Source organism: Raphanus sativus, unplaced genomic scaffold (genome assembly GCF_000801105.2).
Source record: "Raphanus sativus cultivar WK10039 unplaced genomic scaffold, ASM80110v3 Scaffold0132, whole genome shotgun sequence".
Classification (NCBI taxonomy): Eukaryota; Viridiplantae; Streptophyta; class Magnoliopsida; order Brassicales; family Brassicaceae; genus Raphanus; species Raphanus sativus.
In genome coordinates this window covers 45,376-62,125 of record NW_026615452.1, presented here as the reverse complement: position 1 = coordinate 62,125, position 16,750 = coordinate 45,376, and the positions used below count along the sequence as shown (strand labels likewise).

Below are 16,750 nucleotides of genomic sequence, written 5' to 3'. Positions count from 1 at the left end.
AGTTAACTAACCTATTTTAGAATGTTTGACTTGTATATTACATTCATTTCTTTAAGCCGATGGTAGTTCTTATAAGTTATACCAGCTTCTCCTTTTCCATCTTCTGTCACATTTCACATATTTTCAAAAATAAAGAAATAAAAAACAGAGAGTAACAAAATAAATAAAGGTTTCAGCTCGTTTCGAATAAGAAAAAATAACAACATTTTGTAATTATTATATTGTTTCACAAATGCAGAAAACGTTTTCATCTGAGAATATTAAACCGAATATTACTAATTCCACATAAACCAGCTCCAACAGTAATCTCTTAGCAGAAGAACATTCTGGATCAGACGGAGAGTTCGGTCTTGGAGATCAAGATACCATCACTATCAGCATAAAGCCATTCACCATCCCTAATCAAAGTCCCTCCAATATAAACCGGCACATTCTTCTCACCCTGACCTTTCTTACTAGACTTCACGGGTTAGAACCCAATGCCCTAACCCCAACATCACAGTCATTGATCTCATCCACATCTCTAACGCACCCATTCACCAAAATCCCTACCCACCCGTTGTTCTGAGCTAACTGTCCGAGGTTTCCTCCAACAAGTGCGCACCTCATGCTTCCACCACCGTCTATAACTAAGACCGCGCCTTCTCCTTTTGTCTCTAGTTGGTTTCTGACTAGGACGTTGTCTTCAAAGACCTTGAGTGTCACGATTGGTCCGGAGAAGCATCTTCTTTGTCCATAGATCTTGAAGGTTGGTTGGAGAGCCCGTAGGTCTCCGTTTGATATTAGTTCTGCGTTGCTGTCACACGCTTCTGCTGTTGCAAATGCAGCCATGGGAGATTGTATTCACGCGTGTCGTGTGTGTGTGTGTGTTCTGTATTTGGAATCACAAGGGGTTAGAGTAATAACTGAAGAAGGATGACAATGGCAAAACAAAGAAAGCCTAGACAAGGGACCTTTTATTCATTAACAATTCGAATGATTCAAAGCTATCATTTTATTACTAAATTTTATTTTATCACGGACTCTAGAAAAACGCACTTAAAGCAGATGACAATAGCAACCACAAAGACTCACAAGTAAGTATTTAAAAGACTCACATCGAACAAAACAAAATCAGAATATATTGTTTATAAACAGAGTCATGTGAAACTCTTGGTATATAAAATTGTTTTAAAGCCATACATGGAAGGAGCTGAGATAATTAGATCAAATTCTCAGGCTCAAGAAAGTAGCAAGACTGAAATTGCAAACAACTTACTAAATGAAATCCTCTCTATACGATTCCTAACAGGGGACACTTCTAGAATCAAATGCATTACATGAATTGATGACGGTTTATTAGACTCTCAAGTCTAGCATAATGTTAAAATCCAAATGCTTTGCGGATTTGTTTACGAGGATTGAGCAAGAGGCTATATTAACAACAACAAACAAAAAGATTTATCTTCAAGGACAATATATCAAACGTTAAATCACTTAAAACAAGAAAAAAAAAACTGAAATCTCAAAAGTGGAATCTTTTTGGTTACAGTTAGGAAGCTATTAGATTTGAACCGTATATAACATGAACTCTTTCTATTTTTGTTCAAAGAACAATGCTCCAAGTTCATTTTATACGGCGGGAAAATAACTAAATTTTACTACTACACAACAGCTAATTCTAGCAGACAAGACTCATTCTCAAGAGCAAAACATCAAATTCTTCACAGAAATAAACTAATTAATCTCAACACTGATCAACAAAACTGATCGGGAATTCAACAAAACTATACAAGGGAAAGTAGAAGAAGAAGAAAGGAAAGAAAAATTACCAAGGAGAGAGAGAAGGGCTTCCAAATATTCTTAAACGGCGATTGTAAATATACAAGTAAGTAACGGGTAAGATCAGCTTTCTCGTGTCAGGCTATCCAACGCACTGAAAGTTCCTCATAGAAACTTGTGCCATTACAGCCACTTGGTCTCCTATCGTGCCATTTACAGCCACTTGTGCACTGAAAATCTTTTCGTCGGGTCGGGTCGGGTCGGGTCGGGTCGGGTCATTGACCTTTTTTCAAGTAGTTGACTTTTGGTTCGCTCATCGGACAGTCAAAGCAAGTCTGTTGTTGGGTCAATCCCATATATTTTGTAATTTATTCAGGCATAATGGGCTTTAATGGGCTGGGTGTAAGATTATAAAACCCGTGTTTTGTCTTTCCATTAGTATGGGGCCTACTATAAAGGTAAGAACTGACAAGAAATCGGAGCCGTCGATCCTTTCCGTGTCTGAAAGTTCGTTTTACGGGCCCCACTAGAGAGAACAAAATACTTCACGCCACAGTCGTGCTTTGGCTGTCACATGAGTATTGTGTCACAGCTTTGTAACGTGATTTTTTGCGGGGAACAAAAGGAAAAGGAAAAAGAAAATAAAAACCATTAAAGGCTTGGTCAATGTCTCTTTTTGACCGGGTTTTTCGGAAAAACTGCCTATCAAATTTCCAATTAAATATTCAATTTAAGGTATAATGAATTATATTAAATGATTCTATTTTATTTATTGCAGCATAAACTAAAATACTTTTTTTTTAAAACTAAAATACTTCAATATCTCTATAACTCTATATCTCTATAATCTTTTGAGCCCGTAAGTTACGTAACCTTAAGCTTAAAGTACGTTAATTATCCATATTACTGCTACTTAAATTGTGTGTGTGTTAGTCAAAAAAAAAAAAAAATGTGTGTGTAGGGTTTATGACTTTTTGTAGACATAAATATTAACGTATCTTCAATATTTGTAAAGAATCTTTGTCGGGAGTTGTTTTGTTCGTTTAATGATTTTTCCAGTTTTCATGATCCGTTTATTATCACAGGACATATATCACATATCATCTAAGTATATTTGAGTCATTCTTTTTTCTAGGTAAGCAACCTCTAAATTGAATAATGTATCTTAAAAGTATCACCTGGAAAAAATGTATCTCCTGGATATGCTATATAATTTAAGATTACGTATGTTTTATCAAATCACATGCATGCATGTAAAATACCAATTTGAAAATAAAAGATCACATGCCTGATGCATGTATGAGAACATGTCAATTTCAAAATGAAACAGTTACACGTTTATTGATATAAGTCGAAAGATGTATGAAAACATGTCATTTCAAAACGAAACAATTTCAAAATGTACGTCTTTAATAATCGAGTAGTCGAGTAATTAATTCTTAATATAAGACTCAAAACATAAATTATTTAAATTGCTCAATTTTGTAACTGATTGACACAAACATATTTTGACATTTGGAAGATATTTAAATTGCTCATTGTTGTAAATGATCGACACAAACATATTTTGACTATTGATGTCAATAGAACGAGTGACAAATTTTCTAGTACATTAATCCACTCCTTTTTATTTTTTTGGTAAGACATTCCTTGTTTTGTTCTTGCCATGCTTCAATCAACTTGTTATCGTGGTAAGCCCAATTTCAAAGCCCTTTTTACAAAAAAAAAAAACTTATTACTTTGGTAACAATATTCTGGCAAAGTATTATCCCTTTGACTCAAATTTTATAGCATGGTTACTTACATACATAGACTACAAATAGCCTGCAGATAAGATTTGTTGTTCCAGAATTTTATAACAATGTGACACTTATGGTAAAAACACCAACCTGCTTTATATTTAACTTTTATTTGTTCTCCTCCACAAAGGATAATTTGGTTTTTCTTTTATCAGTTTCTGAAATTTCATATGTATCGAACCAATAGAATAAGAGTGCAATAATATAACAATAATTATCTTTTTTTCCTAATCCGACATGTGGCAGAATAAGTACTTTTGTCAATAATTTCCCGCTTTTAATAAATTTTTTTCCTATTAATAACCAAACCCGAAAAAAGAAACTGGAATAGTAAGTAATAAATGTTACAGATCACCTGCGCCACACCCCACGGTACATCGAACCTATCAGCCGACGATCTTATTCTATTAACCTCGATCAATCCACGTGGCATGTTTTTATAGGAGGGTTCAGTAGAGAGAAAACGTTTTGTGTAAACACGACTCACCATCTCCTTCATCATTCTCTGCAAAAAAAACTTTTAGCCTCGTCTTCTCTTCTCCTCAGTAGCAATCAGAAAACAAAGCTCAAATTGTTTCGTAATCCTCTCTCTCTATCTCCTTTCTGTCTTCTCTTTTAACGATTTGTCTTTTCATATTAATTTAGTTCTATAAATTGGTTGATTTTTTTTAAATTGTTCTCGTTAGCGATGGTGAGAAAGCAACAGTGATTAATCTAATCATACTGTTGAAATCTTTGCTCCTTTGTCAATATCCATCGTCATTCTATTTTGTGTAAACGAGAAAAAAACATATCTTTCTCGTTTTAGGAGAGAGAAAATTGTTTTTTTTTTCTTCTGGTTTGATGTGAAACTCAGAAGAACAGAGAAAAGAAGACGAAGGAGACAGGAATTGGGAAAAAATCTTTTGTAAGCCAGTGCTAAGTTCGGATCCGGGTCGGGTGGATTTTGTTTTTTTGTTGTCGAATCAGAGACGAAGTTGGCTGTTAGCGGCGGAACTGGCGATTTCCGTTTGCGGCTGTGACGGTGTTTCTGGCTCGTCGTCTTCAACTAATCAGGTAACCGTAAATGATCTCAATCTGTTTTGTCTTTTTCTAATTTATTGGTTTTTATTACATGCGTTTTAAAAATGTTTTGTCTTTAACTTAAATTCTGGAATTTGATTATGTTTTTACAAAAATAACTAGATTTTGACCCGCACGATGAAAAATTTCATTAATAATTTAATAAATATTTTGGTAATTTTTAAAGAGTGTGTATTTAAAATATTTTTGCATTTAAATCAGTGTTTTTAAATGGGAAAATCGCATAAAAACCCTGAAAGTGTCACTTACTCACACTTTAAATCCTAAAGTTTTTTCACTAACACTTTTAACCTCGAAAGTGACATTTCTGTCATAAAAAACCTTCAAACTAAAAAATTGACCTGTTTAACAGGTAAAAATGGCGATGTGTCGGTTTTTTTTTCAAAAAATATTTATTTAATTCATAAAATAATATAAATTAAAGAAAATTCAGAAAATTAAATAAAAATTCAAAAAAATAAATAAAATTCAGAAAATTAAATAAAATTCAAAATAAATAAATAAAAATTCAGAAAAATAATAAAAATTCAGAAATTAAATAAAATTCATAACATTAAATAGAATTTCAAAAATTAGTAAAAAAATCATAAAAATAAAATAAAATTCAGAAAATTAGAATAATAATCATAAAACTAACTAAATATCAGAAGTTAAATAAAGTTTCAAATAAAAAAATAACTAATATTAAACCAAAAGACAGAAATTAAATAAAATTCATGAATTTCACAAATAACAATGTTTTTAACAACCATTAAATTCACATTTTAATCGTTTAAAAGTGAGTGTAATACAAGAATTATGGTATTTTCACTATTAAAATGCCAATTTGATGGTTGTTAAAAACATTGTTATTTGTGAAATTCATGAATTTTTAATTTTATGATCTTTTATTTAATTTATGTCTTTTGATTTAATATTAGTTATTTGTTTATTTGAAACTTTTTTAACTTCTGATATTTAGTTAGTTTTATGATTATTTTTTAATTTTCTGAATTTTATTTTATTTTTATGATTTTTACTAATTTTTGAGTTTTAATTAATTTTTATTTAATTTTATGAATTTTTATTTAATTTTCTGAATTTTTATTTAATTTTATTAAATTTTCTGAATTTTTGTTTATTTTTTTGAATTTCTATTTAATTTTCTGAATTTTATTTAATTTTTTGAATTTTTATTTAATTTTCTGAATATTCATTTAATTTTATGAATTTATATTTAATTTTATATTTTTTCTTTAATTTTTATTTATTTTATGAATTAAATAAATATTTTTTGAAAAAAAAATTGACAAATCACCTTTTTACCTGTTAAACAGGTCATCTTTTTAGGTTGGAGGTTTTTAATGACACAAATGTCACTTCGGAGGTTAAAAGTGTTAGTGAAAAAACTTCAAGGTTTAAAGTGCGAGTATGTGACACTTTCAGGGTTTTTTATGCGATTTTCCCGTTTTTAAATTCAACCCGATTGTGATTATACCGGTTAATCCGGAGATCTGACAATTCAATTTAGGCTTTTAAAATATACATATTAAAAAAATCACTAAAACCCGAGAATAACTTATTGAATTGATGGATGACCGATATGTAATCTAATTGGATTTAAATTGTAATAGTTTCATAATTTGTAATCTTATAATCAAATTTTAAAGTTCATTATTTTGCAATTTATGAAATTATAACGTTTCTACAAAATTTTAAAGAGAAAATGATATATATAAAATAACTAAGATTAATTATTGTATTGTTTGGAAACATTGATAGTAGTATAAAATATATTGTTTGGAAACATTGATAGTAGTATAAAGAAATAAGTATATTGTTTGAAAAAATGGATAATATTATAAAGAAAGGAACATTAGTGATTTAATGTAGGTTTAACTATAAAGTATAAAGGTGTATTTAATTTAAAAACTTACAAAATAAATGTTAGGTCCAACAAAATGTTTCTGTTTTAATAAGATAGATGATCTGTTTAATTACCTCCTTAAGTTTTTTTTTTGCTTACAGTCTAGTTTAAAACTGTACTATAGTTTGACGTTGTCCTATTGTTTTATTCTCTTTTTTAATCTTCGTGATTCGATCATTTGTTTCTGCTATAAAATTATATACTTGAATTTCATGAGGTTCCATAAAAGTAGATTAACGCGTGAAAGAGAAAAAAAATATTTTTTATTAATTTCTTACATTTTCCATCTTTAATGATTTGTTTTGTCGACTCTGAAAAAGACAAAAGGATTAAACTTTGAAAAATCTTTCTTGACCAAAGCAACATAAATTTGATTCTATATCTTAGTTTTTAAGCTCACTGGTTCACTTACAATAGTTGTGTTACTTAGCTTGTTTAATGTATTGTTTAATACTAGAAGTTGACTGAGAATGTTCATGTCTTCAAATATATTCTGAGGTTTGTGATTGTGACTGTCTTTTTTAAATCTTCTATAATGTCTCAGGAGTTTCATCTCAGTTTAGGCAAAGAGACTCAGTAAAACTTGTTGGATCTTTAAATGTCTGGTTTTGAAGAAAACGTGGCTGTAATGGGAGAATGGGTTCCTTGTAATCCTAGCTCGAAACGTGTTCTTGAAAGAGAGCTATCTTTGAATCATGGCCTTGTTAATCGTCTAGAAGAAGAAGAAGAAGACACTAGTGGTAATAACAAGAACGTTTCACGAGGTGGTGGTTTAAGAGAAAGAATCGCTGCTCGTGCTGGATTCAACACTCCGAGGTTAAACACTGAGAACATCCGCTCTAACACCGATTCTAGTCTTCGCTCTCCTAATTGCTTAACCATCTCCTCTCCTGGCCTTAGCCCTGCAACGCTCTTGGAGTCTCCTGTTTTCCTTTCTAACCCATTGGTAAAGCTGCATAGTTGTTTCCTTTTTCTCCATCTTATTATTATTGAAACTTAATTTCTTTGACATTTGCAGGCTCAACCGTCTCCAACTACAGGGAAATTCCCATTTCTTCCTGGTGTTAACAGTAGTAATGGATTGTCTGCTTCTGATAAAGAGAAAGACGAGTTCTTCGATGGCATTGGAGCATCATCATCATTCACATTCCATCCTGTTTCAAGACCCTCTTCCTCTTTCTTCCACGGCGCAACGGAGATGATGCCAGTTGATTATGGTAACTACAACAACAGTTCTTCTCATCATCAGTCCCCGGAAGAAGATGTCAAACTCGGTTCTGAGCAAAGTGGCTTGAAGAGGAAGACATCTGATGCCACAACAAACACCAACGACCATCAGGAAGAGGAAGAAGGAGAAGAAGAGCAAAGAGGTGGTGATTCGATGGCTGGTGGTGGAGCACCTGCAGAGGATGGATATAACTGGAGGAAATACGGACAAAAGTTGGTTAAAGGAAGCGAGTATCCACGAAGCTATTACAAGTGCACAAACCCGAGCTGTCCAGTGAAGAAGAAGGTGGAGAGATCAAGAGAAGGTCACATCACTGAGATTATATACAAAGGAGCTCATAATCACTCCAAGCCTCCTCCTAACCGCCGCTCCTCCGGAACGCAACTAGATGGAACCGAACAGCAACAGCAGCAGCAGCAGCAGCAGAGAGATAACTCTGCAACGTGGGTTAGTTGTAATAACACTCAACAACAAGTTGGAAGCAATGAGAACAACTTCGAAGAAGACGGAAACCAATCTGGATCGATTCAAGCTCAAGAGTCAGGTGATGTGATTGTGGTTGATGCTTTGTCAACACTCTCTAATGATGAAGATGAAGATGATAGAGGGACTGATCATGGTAGTGCTTCTTTGGGATACGATGGATGTGGAAGAGGAGATGAATCCGAATCGAAAAGAAGGTTATCTTTATCTTCTTTAGACACAGATTCATCAATCTAAACATCTGTTCTGAAAAAAACGTTTTGTTTTTTTTCATTAGGAAACTTGAGGCTTACGCAATAGAGATGAGTGGAGCAACAAGAGCTATACGTGAGCCAAGAGTCGTTGTGCAGACAACGAGTGATGTTGACATTCTCGACGATGGCTATCGCTGGAGAAAGTATGGTCAGAAAGTTGTCAAAGGAAACCCAAACCCTAGGTTTCTTACCAAAACTCATTAAACACATTGGTCTCTAACGTGCTTTACAAGCAAGGTTTCTTTTTGTAGGAGTTACTACAAATGCACAGCTCCTGGATGTACGGTGAGAAAACACGTAGAGAGAGCTTCTCATGATCTCAAATCCGTTATAACCACTTACGAAGGCAAACACGACCACGACGTCCCCGCCGCACGCAACAGCAGCCACGGCGGTGGAAACGGTAGCAGCGCCGCTCAAACTAACCATTACCAAGAGCCTCCACGTGGCAGATATGAGAGACAGCTCAACCAGTCGTCTCAGTTCGGACGTCCGTTTAGCTTCCAGCCGCATTTGGGTCCTCCTTCCGGTTTTGCGTTCGGTCTAGGACAAACCGGTTTTGGTAATCTTTCGATTCCTGGTTTAGCGTTTGGTCAAGGGAAATTACAGGGTTTGACTCACACTCACCCGTCGTATATGATGAGTCAACAACCGGGTGGGATGAGTGAAGCGATGATGATGCAGAGAGGGATGGAGCCTAAGGTTGAACCGGGTTCGGAAACGGGACAGTCGGTATATAACCAGATAATGAGTAGATTACCACAGATTTGAAATTTTACTCTCTTATCCTTTGGCATCTTGTTGATGCTTATCATAATTTTTAAATTCTTCTTAATTTATTGCTTTGAAACTTTGGGGAAGGTTAAAGGCTGGTACCATTTTCATCTTCTTGTGGCCTTTTTTTTTGTTATCTTCATAAATTATACAAGCTAGTAAGAGAGTTGTTCAAAAAAAAAAAAAACAAGCTAGTAAGAGATGAGGAAAGTAGTTACTCTAGAGTAAGACCCCACGAATCATTATACTGGCAACTAGAGCACTAAACTATACTACTTACTCTATCTTCCATCTAGAGTAATGGACTAGTGAGTAGTGACTAGAAACCACAGTGATGAGAATGAAACTTAGGAAAGAAAATAGAAAATACAAGGTACCTTTCTGCATTGCGGCAAGATATTGGTAGAGCACTCTGATTCTGCTATTAAGCATTTTGATGGCAAAAAAAAAAGAAGCATTTTGATGGCATTATGTATCCCAGTAAGATGAGCAGCCACTGCATAGGAGAGACAAAAGGCTCACACTGAGTTGCTGCTGAGCCTCGGTTTGAGATGTGCAACATGGTTTACTGATATCCTTAATGAAGACAAATGAATAAAAAAAAAGTTTGTAAAGTCAGTAAAGATTAAATACTTAATATTTAGAAACGCTGAAAACACATACTAACATACTCACATCAGAAATCATTAATGGATAATCACAGAAGCATGTGTCGAGCGACATATGATCACATGATTCACATCTGTATTTTCCACACCAGTAAAGGTTTAAGGAAGTAGAGTAACTGAAAGCATACTACTTTCATAAAGTACTCACTGGGAGAGATCCGTCAATGTGATAGTATAATGGGGGCAATTGACTTAAATAGGACAGAAATTATGCAAATTGCAACAACATGTCGAATTCATTCATTTTTAATAAAAAAGATAAAAAAATATTATTTGCAAACTGCAACAAAATGTTGAATTCTCCAAATTTTAATAAAAAATAAAAATATTATTTGCAAATTGCAAGAGAGTAGATATTAAAAAATATTATCATTCACAAAAATACAGTTTTCACAATGGATAACAATAAAGTAAATTTTTTTTTTTCAGAAAAATAAAAAGAAATATGCGTTGGTGAGCCTAAAAATGTGTGTGGTGTGGATAATATATAAAGAAATACTAATATTAAATACCAACGAAGCTGTGGCCATATGAGATGAGTCCAAAATCATAGAGAGAAAGAAGAAACGATAGATAGATTGGGGATTTTGGGGAGAGAGGTGATCAGAGGACGGACGGAAGAAACCAATACTAATTAGACTCATCTGACAGACAACATGGCGATGAGAGACCTTGTAAACGGCGGAGCAGCCTGCGCAGTTCCGGGCTCCTCTTCTTCCTCCAACCCTCTCGGTGCTCTCACCAACGCCCTACTTGGTTCCTCTTCCAAAACTCAGGTTCGGCTTTCCTCACCTGATTAAAGTCGAATTAGATCTTAATTCTTCAATTGGGGGGTTTAGATATTACGTAATCTCTGACTTTGATTTGCTGATTTTGGTTGGGGCAGGAGAGGCTCAAGGAGATACCAAATGCCACCAGCTCAGGTCCTGGGCCACAGTTTTACTCTCAGGACCAACACTTAAGCTCGCTCCCTGGTTCTGAGTTGGATCAGCCTCTTCTCCAGCCCGGTGCTCAGGTTTTATTAATACTCTTCAAAGTTCTACTCTTTTTTTTTTTTATATAATTTTAGTATTTGGCACTGATTAACCTTTTTTTTTATCATCAGGGGACAGAGTTCTTCCGTGGCTTCCGCTCTGTAGATCAGAATGGTCTGGGTGCTGCTTGGGATGAAGTTCAGCGTGGTGCTGGACCTATGCCTCCCATGGGTCCTATCTATGAGCCTCCTCTCCAGCCCACTTTTGAAGGTTTGTCATTGTTATTATCATATTTTAACTCTTATTTCTCTCTACCACAAATGGATTTTGATATTACGGGGTTTGATGTTGAATATGAATGGTAACATCTTCAGTCCGCAAAGTAAACATCTTTAGTTGTGGGAAGAAAAGCAGTGAAAAGTATTAGCTACATGAAATAAAGTAGTTTACTCAAAGTTGAATCAACTTCTTTGCTGTGCGTTTAAATTCTCCCAGATGGTTGTTTCGTGTTTATTGTTTATTGCATTTGTCAAAGTGACTTGGTGTCTTGTGCTTGCTTAAAATTTGTTTTTTTTTTGTTTTTACATTGCAGGACCCCCGCAGAGAGTCTTGTCTAACTTTCTGCATTCGTTTGTTGAGAGTAGCCGTGGTGGCATTCCCTTTCGTCCAGCACCTGTCCCTGTCCTGGGATTGTCACAGAGTGACAAACAGTGTATACGTGATCGTAGTAGCATAATGGCCCGGCATTTTTTTGCTGACAGGGGAGAAGAATTTATCAATTCTCAGGTTTGCTGCTTGCCTGATAGTTTTATGTAACTGCATCATTGTGTTTTAGAATGAAAATGAGCCTCAGGGATTTTGTTGAGAATCATTGCTTGTTTTACTTGTTATGTCTTCCTTTTCGAGGTGTGACTAAGCTTTTTATGTTCTCTTTTGGTGTATTTTGCACCTTTTCTCAGTTTTGTTGGCTGCTTATATTGTTCTCCGTTGTTTTTATAGGTAAATGCGTTACTGTCATCGTTAGATATTGATGATGGCATTCAAGCTAGAGGTCATATTCCTGGGAGATTTCGGGAGCTAGATGATTACTGGAATGAGTCTCAGGCTGTTACGAAACCTGGTTTACATCCTGCGGATAGTTGGGCAGCCGAATTTGACCAGCATCAGCATGGTATGAATCATGGGGGTCCTGACGCATGGGTCAACTCTTTTGAGCAACAACATGGTGTGAATGGGTGGGCCACCGAGTTTGAGCAGGTACATTTTCCTTCAATTGTTTGATATGTTCTATTTGAATGTCCACACCAGACTCATATTTAACAAGCTTGCAATTAGTATAATAGAATATCGAGGACTCATATTTTTGGTTGAGTATAGGCTTTGCTTTACTAGTTCCCAGGGTATAGTTGTTCAAATGCCTGAATCTGTTGCAACTTTTCTTTGCGATGTTATCAGTCCATCAGAGTTCGACTCGCGTTTAATTGAACAGCACTTTAGCTTTCTCATATTTTTTCAGGTTCTGAAAATTGTTGGCGCTCATCCTTTTCCTTTTTTTTCTTGATTTTTTTTGAAGGGTCAATCTCAACTGATGTCAAACCAAATGAGAAGTATGAATATGCAAAATTTAGCTGCAATGGAGCAAACTCGTAAGCTTGCTCATACACTGTCTCAGGATGGCAATCCGAAATTTCAGGTTGGTGATGATAGTTTCAGTAAGTAAGTTTGTAGTAAACTGTACTATTGGATGCCAAGCTGTTCTGATTTCCTTATTTCCACTGCTGAGAACTTCTGAGGCGATGTTTTGCAATTAAGGATGATGTGCTGAGCTGCTCTCTTGAGATTTATCTGAAAAGCTTGGCAAAATGTGTTTGGTGAATGCAGAATTCAAGATTCCTTCAATTTGTTTCAAAGATGAGCCGCGGTGAACTCATTATGGATGAGAATGAGGTCAAGCCTGGACCAGCCCCAGGGGACTGGGCGACTGAATATGAACAGCAGTATCTGGGGCCGCCAAGTTGGGCTGATCAATTCGCCAATGAGAAAGTATGTTTTTGCTTAGGGTCTACTCGCTACTGATATCACCCTAGTGCAAATTGATTTAGTGTTACTCCTTTCTTGCATAGCTTAGTGCTGTAGTCAATCTCCTTCATTTTCTATTTTAGAAATGAAATGTAGTGGAAAGGCGGAGCGTAGATTTCTCTGTACACTTCTTTCCAGTGAAATGGTTCCTTATTACTTAAGAGAATATGATGTCTCTGACATGGTAGCAAGTACAACCACCATCTTGCATTTAACGTAAGTTTTTATTTCATTTTGGTGCGTGTAGCTTGCACGTGGACCAGAACAGTGGGCTGATGAGTTTGCTTCCGCGAACCGACAGCAAGAATCGGCTGAGGACCAATGGGTTAATGAGTTTTCGAAGTTGAATGTTGATGACTGGGTAGATGAATTTGCTGAAGGGCCCGCGGGTGGGAGTTCGGCTGATGCATGGGCAAATGCTTATGATGAGTAAGTCCATTATTATTTAGTTGATCTATAATAAGTTCTCTTTTTCGTTGTGCTTGAGCGTTCACAAAAATTTAACAATCGAATAATATTATGGTCCCTCTCCAATTCCATCCCTTGATCTTTTTACATCATTTTGGTTTCATGCATCTTGGACTTTTAAGTCCATCTAACCAACGTCTCTGCCTCTTCAGGTTTCTGACGGAAAGAAATGCTGAAAAACAAAATAGTGGTGTCTACGTCTTCTCTGACATGAACCCTTATGTGGGTCACCCTGAACCTATGAAAGAAGGGCAGGAATTGTTCCGCAAAGGACTTCTGAGTGAGGCAGCGCTTGCTCTAGAAGCTGAGGTTATGAAAAATCCTGAGAATGCTGAAGGTTGGAGATTACTTGGGGTCACACACGCAGAGAACGATGACGATCAACAGGTTATTCAGATTATTTTTTGCATGAACCGTTATTTACCCATGGCACATAAATAAAAGAAGAGGTTGCTAAAAATCTGTTAATATTGTGGTTACAGGCAATAGCTGCAATGATGCGGGCACAGGAGGCTGATCCCTCAAATCTAGAGGTGCTTCTTGCGCTTGGTGTGAGCCATACCAACGGTCAGTGCCTGAAATCTAGCTATATTTGTTTGTTTTTGTAACATTTTCTTGTTGCTTACGTTTTTGGAATCAGATTGATGACTAACAAGTTGTACTCTGTAAAATTCAGAGTTGGAGCAAGCAACTGCTTTGAAGTACTTATACGGATGGCTGCGGAATCACCCAAAGTATGGATCAATCGCACCTCCAGAGCTTGCTGATTCCCTATACCATGCTGATGTAAGTGCCATTCCTCTTGTAAATTTTCCGCAGTTGAATCTCATCTCATAGTTGTATTGAAAAAAACACTATTCCTTTTCCATGTATAAACAGATTGCTAGATTATTCACTGAAGCTTCTCAGATGAATCCTGAGGACGCCGATGTGCATATAGTGTTAGGTGTTCTCTTCAATCTGTCTAGAGAATTCGACAGAGCAATAACTTCCTTCCAAACAGCATTACAGTTGAAACCAAACGACTATTCTCTTTGGAATAAGCTTGGTGCAACACAAGCCAACAGTGTTCAGAGTGCTGATGCCATATCTGCTTATCAACAGGTAAACTCTTCGATGCACAGAACTCCAAGCTTCTCCAAATCTCATCGTTTCTCTTACTGTTTAACCGTCGTGTTCTGTCTTTCTACTGGCAGGCTCTGGATTTGAAACCTAATTACGTTCGTGCTTGGGCGAACATGGGGATCAGTTACGCAAATCAGGTTCGTGTTCTTGTTAACTTGTATCAGAAGTAAATGCTTGATGTATGTTTTTGGACTGGAACTAACGTGAGTATGGTATGCTATTGTGTAATATATCTAAATGTAACAGGGGATGTACAAAGAATCAATCCCTTATTATGTTCGTGCCCTTGCGATGAATCCTAAAGCCGATAACGCTTGGCAATACTTGAGACTTTCGTTAAGGTATGTATCAAAAGCTTGTGAACAAGAAAAATCTATCAATGTCGTTTGAAACTGTTCTAAGTTTTGTTAAAACTTTTTGTAGCTGTGCGTCAAGACATGACCTAATCGAAGCTTGTGAGGCAAGGAATCTGGATCTCTTGCAGAAAGAGTTCCCGCTTTGAGTAGAGAAGCTAGACGATTCAGACCTTAAAGTCGGAGTGGTCCTTACCGGTTAAACGATCGATTTCTTTTACGGGAACTTGAAATAATAATAAAAAAATATATTACATTCGTAATGTTGTAGATATACCAATACATGATTTATGTAGAGGTAAATGTATAACACAAGGTACTAATAATAATGCTTCAAAAAGCATATCATTTCCAGTTTTGATGATTAGTCCTGCTGTTTTCTTCTGGTAAACCGGATTTTCTTTAACCGAAACTCGTCTGAGAAATAAAATAAAATAAAATTTGGTACGATGTTGACGTTTAGATGAGAAACAAATGTAAATATCAGCTGTATCAGAATTGCGCTTAATGATTGCTAGTCTTTGTCTTGAAAAGTGAATATGGGTGGACTAGCTAGTTGCATACTATAACGTAATGATTTAATAGGTCCTGGACCTAAACCTAAAAGACCATAGAGGTAGCAATCATCAAAAAGTAGATGAAGGAAGAAGGTAGAGGACCATAAACATAACGAAATAATAGGTTACTTTTTGATATAGAACGTATCCGGAATGGGTTGCGGAATGAGACGCCCATATACACCGTGTCCTCGACGAATTGTCTTGTAGGAAAATGCAGTCTCTTCGACGATATGTCATCGTCTCAAGACCTAAGAAAGCCTTATTAGAAAAATTTATAACCTTTGATTCTCTGAACGGAGAACTGGGAGAAGTGTCCAACATTGAAGCGCCATCGCTTTGTGTATCGTTTTTACCGGATCGCAGAATTGTGTTTAACCAACGTGTCAAAAAAAGTTGTGCGTACGCCACACAATAGGCAATAGATTTTTTTTTAGGTGAGGAAATAGATGTTTTGTCCTTGTTGTTGAATTTGTTGTGTGTGCTCGATCGCTCGAGCTTGTAGACAGGAGTGGTAAGCCACTCCCATGCTTAAAGCGTACCCACGACCACGAGTCACTTGCAATATAAACACCACAATAGGCAATACTTATACCTATTCCATACATCTTGTTCCACAAACGTTTATTTGCTTGCGCGCACACACATGTTATATTTTTTTTTGATATTGTAAAGTTAAAAAAATATTCAACTGGAAATTAAACTTCAACTGCAAAGAAGATAAAGTTTAGGTTTTAGACCCCTTTTGAGTTAATACAAGAATGCGTAGAGCATATACTAAAGTATGCTTTGAAAAGCCGTGTAGCCATTCGTTTCGTTAATTTTGCAATTTTTCTTTTACATTCTTCTATGGAACTGTAGATACTATGTGTTATCACAGTATTCAGACCTGTTGCAGAAAAAAAAATCACAGTATTCAGACGAAACTTTCACCAGATTATTCAACCCATTGCGTACAGCCTAATGGAAGTAGCTGTCGCAATAATATTAATAGCCAATGAAACGATAACTAGCATAATAGTGTTACAGTATGGTTCTGACCAACTAACTCATCACGTGCTTCGTAGGGTTCTAACTATCTAACACTCTATAGCCGTCGCAGTCTTACTCTATACCTATAGCTGATAAAAGTACGTAGCTACAGTTCCTTAAGTATCTTATTATTTTTCTTACATTATAAAGATTTGTGACTGATGAAATGCGGATATATATTTGTTGAAGACTTTTTGTAGTGTCAA

General features: G+C 35.7%; 2 protein-coding genes and 1 pseudogene across 3 annotated transcripts; 2 read left to right on the top strand and 1 right to left on the bottom strand.

The window, feature by feature from the left end:
* Positions 1 to 238: 238 nt before the first annotated feature.
* On the bottom strand, positions 239 to 1,970 carry LOC130501241 (putative 4-hydroxy-4-methyl-2-oxoglutarate aldolase 3; annotated as a pseudogene).
* A 2,131-nt stretch (positions 1,971 to 4,101) lies between these two features.
* LOC130501243 (probable WRKY transcription factor 2) lies at positions 4,102 to 9,285 on the top strand. 2 transcript variants are annotated; one of them, XM_056996134.1, is made up of 6 exons: positions 4,102 to 4,616; positions 5,960 to 6,051; positions 7,094 to 7,495; positions 7,568 to 8,457; positions 8,538 to 8,696; positions 8,766 to 9,285. In XM_056996134.1, exons 3-6 carry the CDS (start codon positions 7,148 to 7,150, stop codon positions 9,283 to 9,285), a joined length of 1,917 nt encoding a protein of 638 aa, XP_056852114.1. In that variant the 5' UTR covers positions 4,102 to 4,616; positions 5,960 to 6,051; positions 7,094 to 7,147. The 2 variants fall into 2 exon arrangements, with proteins under 2 accessions (XP_056852114.1, XP_056852113.1); XM_056996133.1 differs by lacking the exon at positions 5,960 to 6,051.
* Positions 9,286 to 10,519: 1,234 nt separating this feature from the next.
* LOC130501242 (peroxisome biogenesis protein 5-like) lies at positions 10,520 to 15,322 on the top strand. Its single transcript, XM_056996132.1, has 15 exons — positions 10,520 to 10,732; positions 10,843 to 10,971; positions 11,062 to 11,200; positions 11,523 to 11,716; positions 11,930 to 12,187; positions 12,504 to 12,623; positions 12,812 to 12,973; positions 13,257 to 13,438; positions 13,630 to 13,864; positions 13,960 to 14,044; positions 14,154 to 14,263; positions 14,357 to 14,581; positions 14,674 to 14,739; positions 14,849 to 14,943; positions 15,026 to 15,322. The coding sequence occupies exons 1-15, from the start codon at positions 10,613 to 10,615 to the stop codon at positions 15,102 to 15,104; spliced, it is 2,199 nt and encodes a 732-aa protein (XP_056852112.1). The 5' UTR covers positions 10,520 to 10,612; the 3' UTR covers positions 15,105 to 15,322.
* Positions 15,323 to 16,750: the final 1,428 nt, after the last annotated feature.

What these genes read in the sequence shown, in the direction of transcription:
- LOC130501243 (XM_056996133.1), top strand. Translation starts at nt 7,148, where the DNA reads ATGTCTGGTTTTGAAGAAAACGTGGCTGTAATGGGAGAATGGGTTCCT. An exon ending in GAATCCGAATCGAAAAGAAG is followed by an intron (nt 8,458 to 8,537) that starts GTTATCTTTATC and finishes TTTTTTCATTAG; the next exon opens with GAAACTTGAGGCTTACGCAA. An exon ending in AAAGGAAACCCAAACCCTAG is followed by an intron (nt 8,697 to 8,765) that starts GTTTCTTACCAA and finishes TTCTTTTTGTAG; the next exon opens with GAGTTACTACAAATGCACAG.
- LOC130501242 (XM_056996132.1), top strand. Translation starts at nt 10,613, where the DNA reads ATGGCGATGAGAGACCTTGTAAACGGCGGAGCAGCCTGCGCAGTTCCG. An exon ending in AGAACGATGACGATCAACAG is followed by an intron (nt 13,865 to 13,959) that starts GTTATTCAGATT and finishes TTGTGGTTACAG; the next exon opens with GCAATAGCTGCAATGATGCG. An exon ending in ATTCCCTATACCATGCTGAT is followed by an intron (nt 14,264 to 14,356) that starts GTAAGTGCCATT and finishes ATGTATAAACAG; the next exon opens with ATTGCTAGATTATTCACTGA.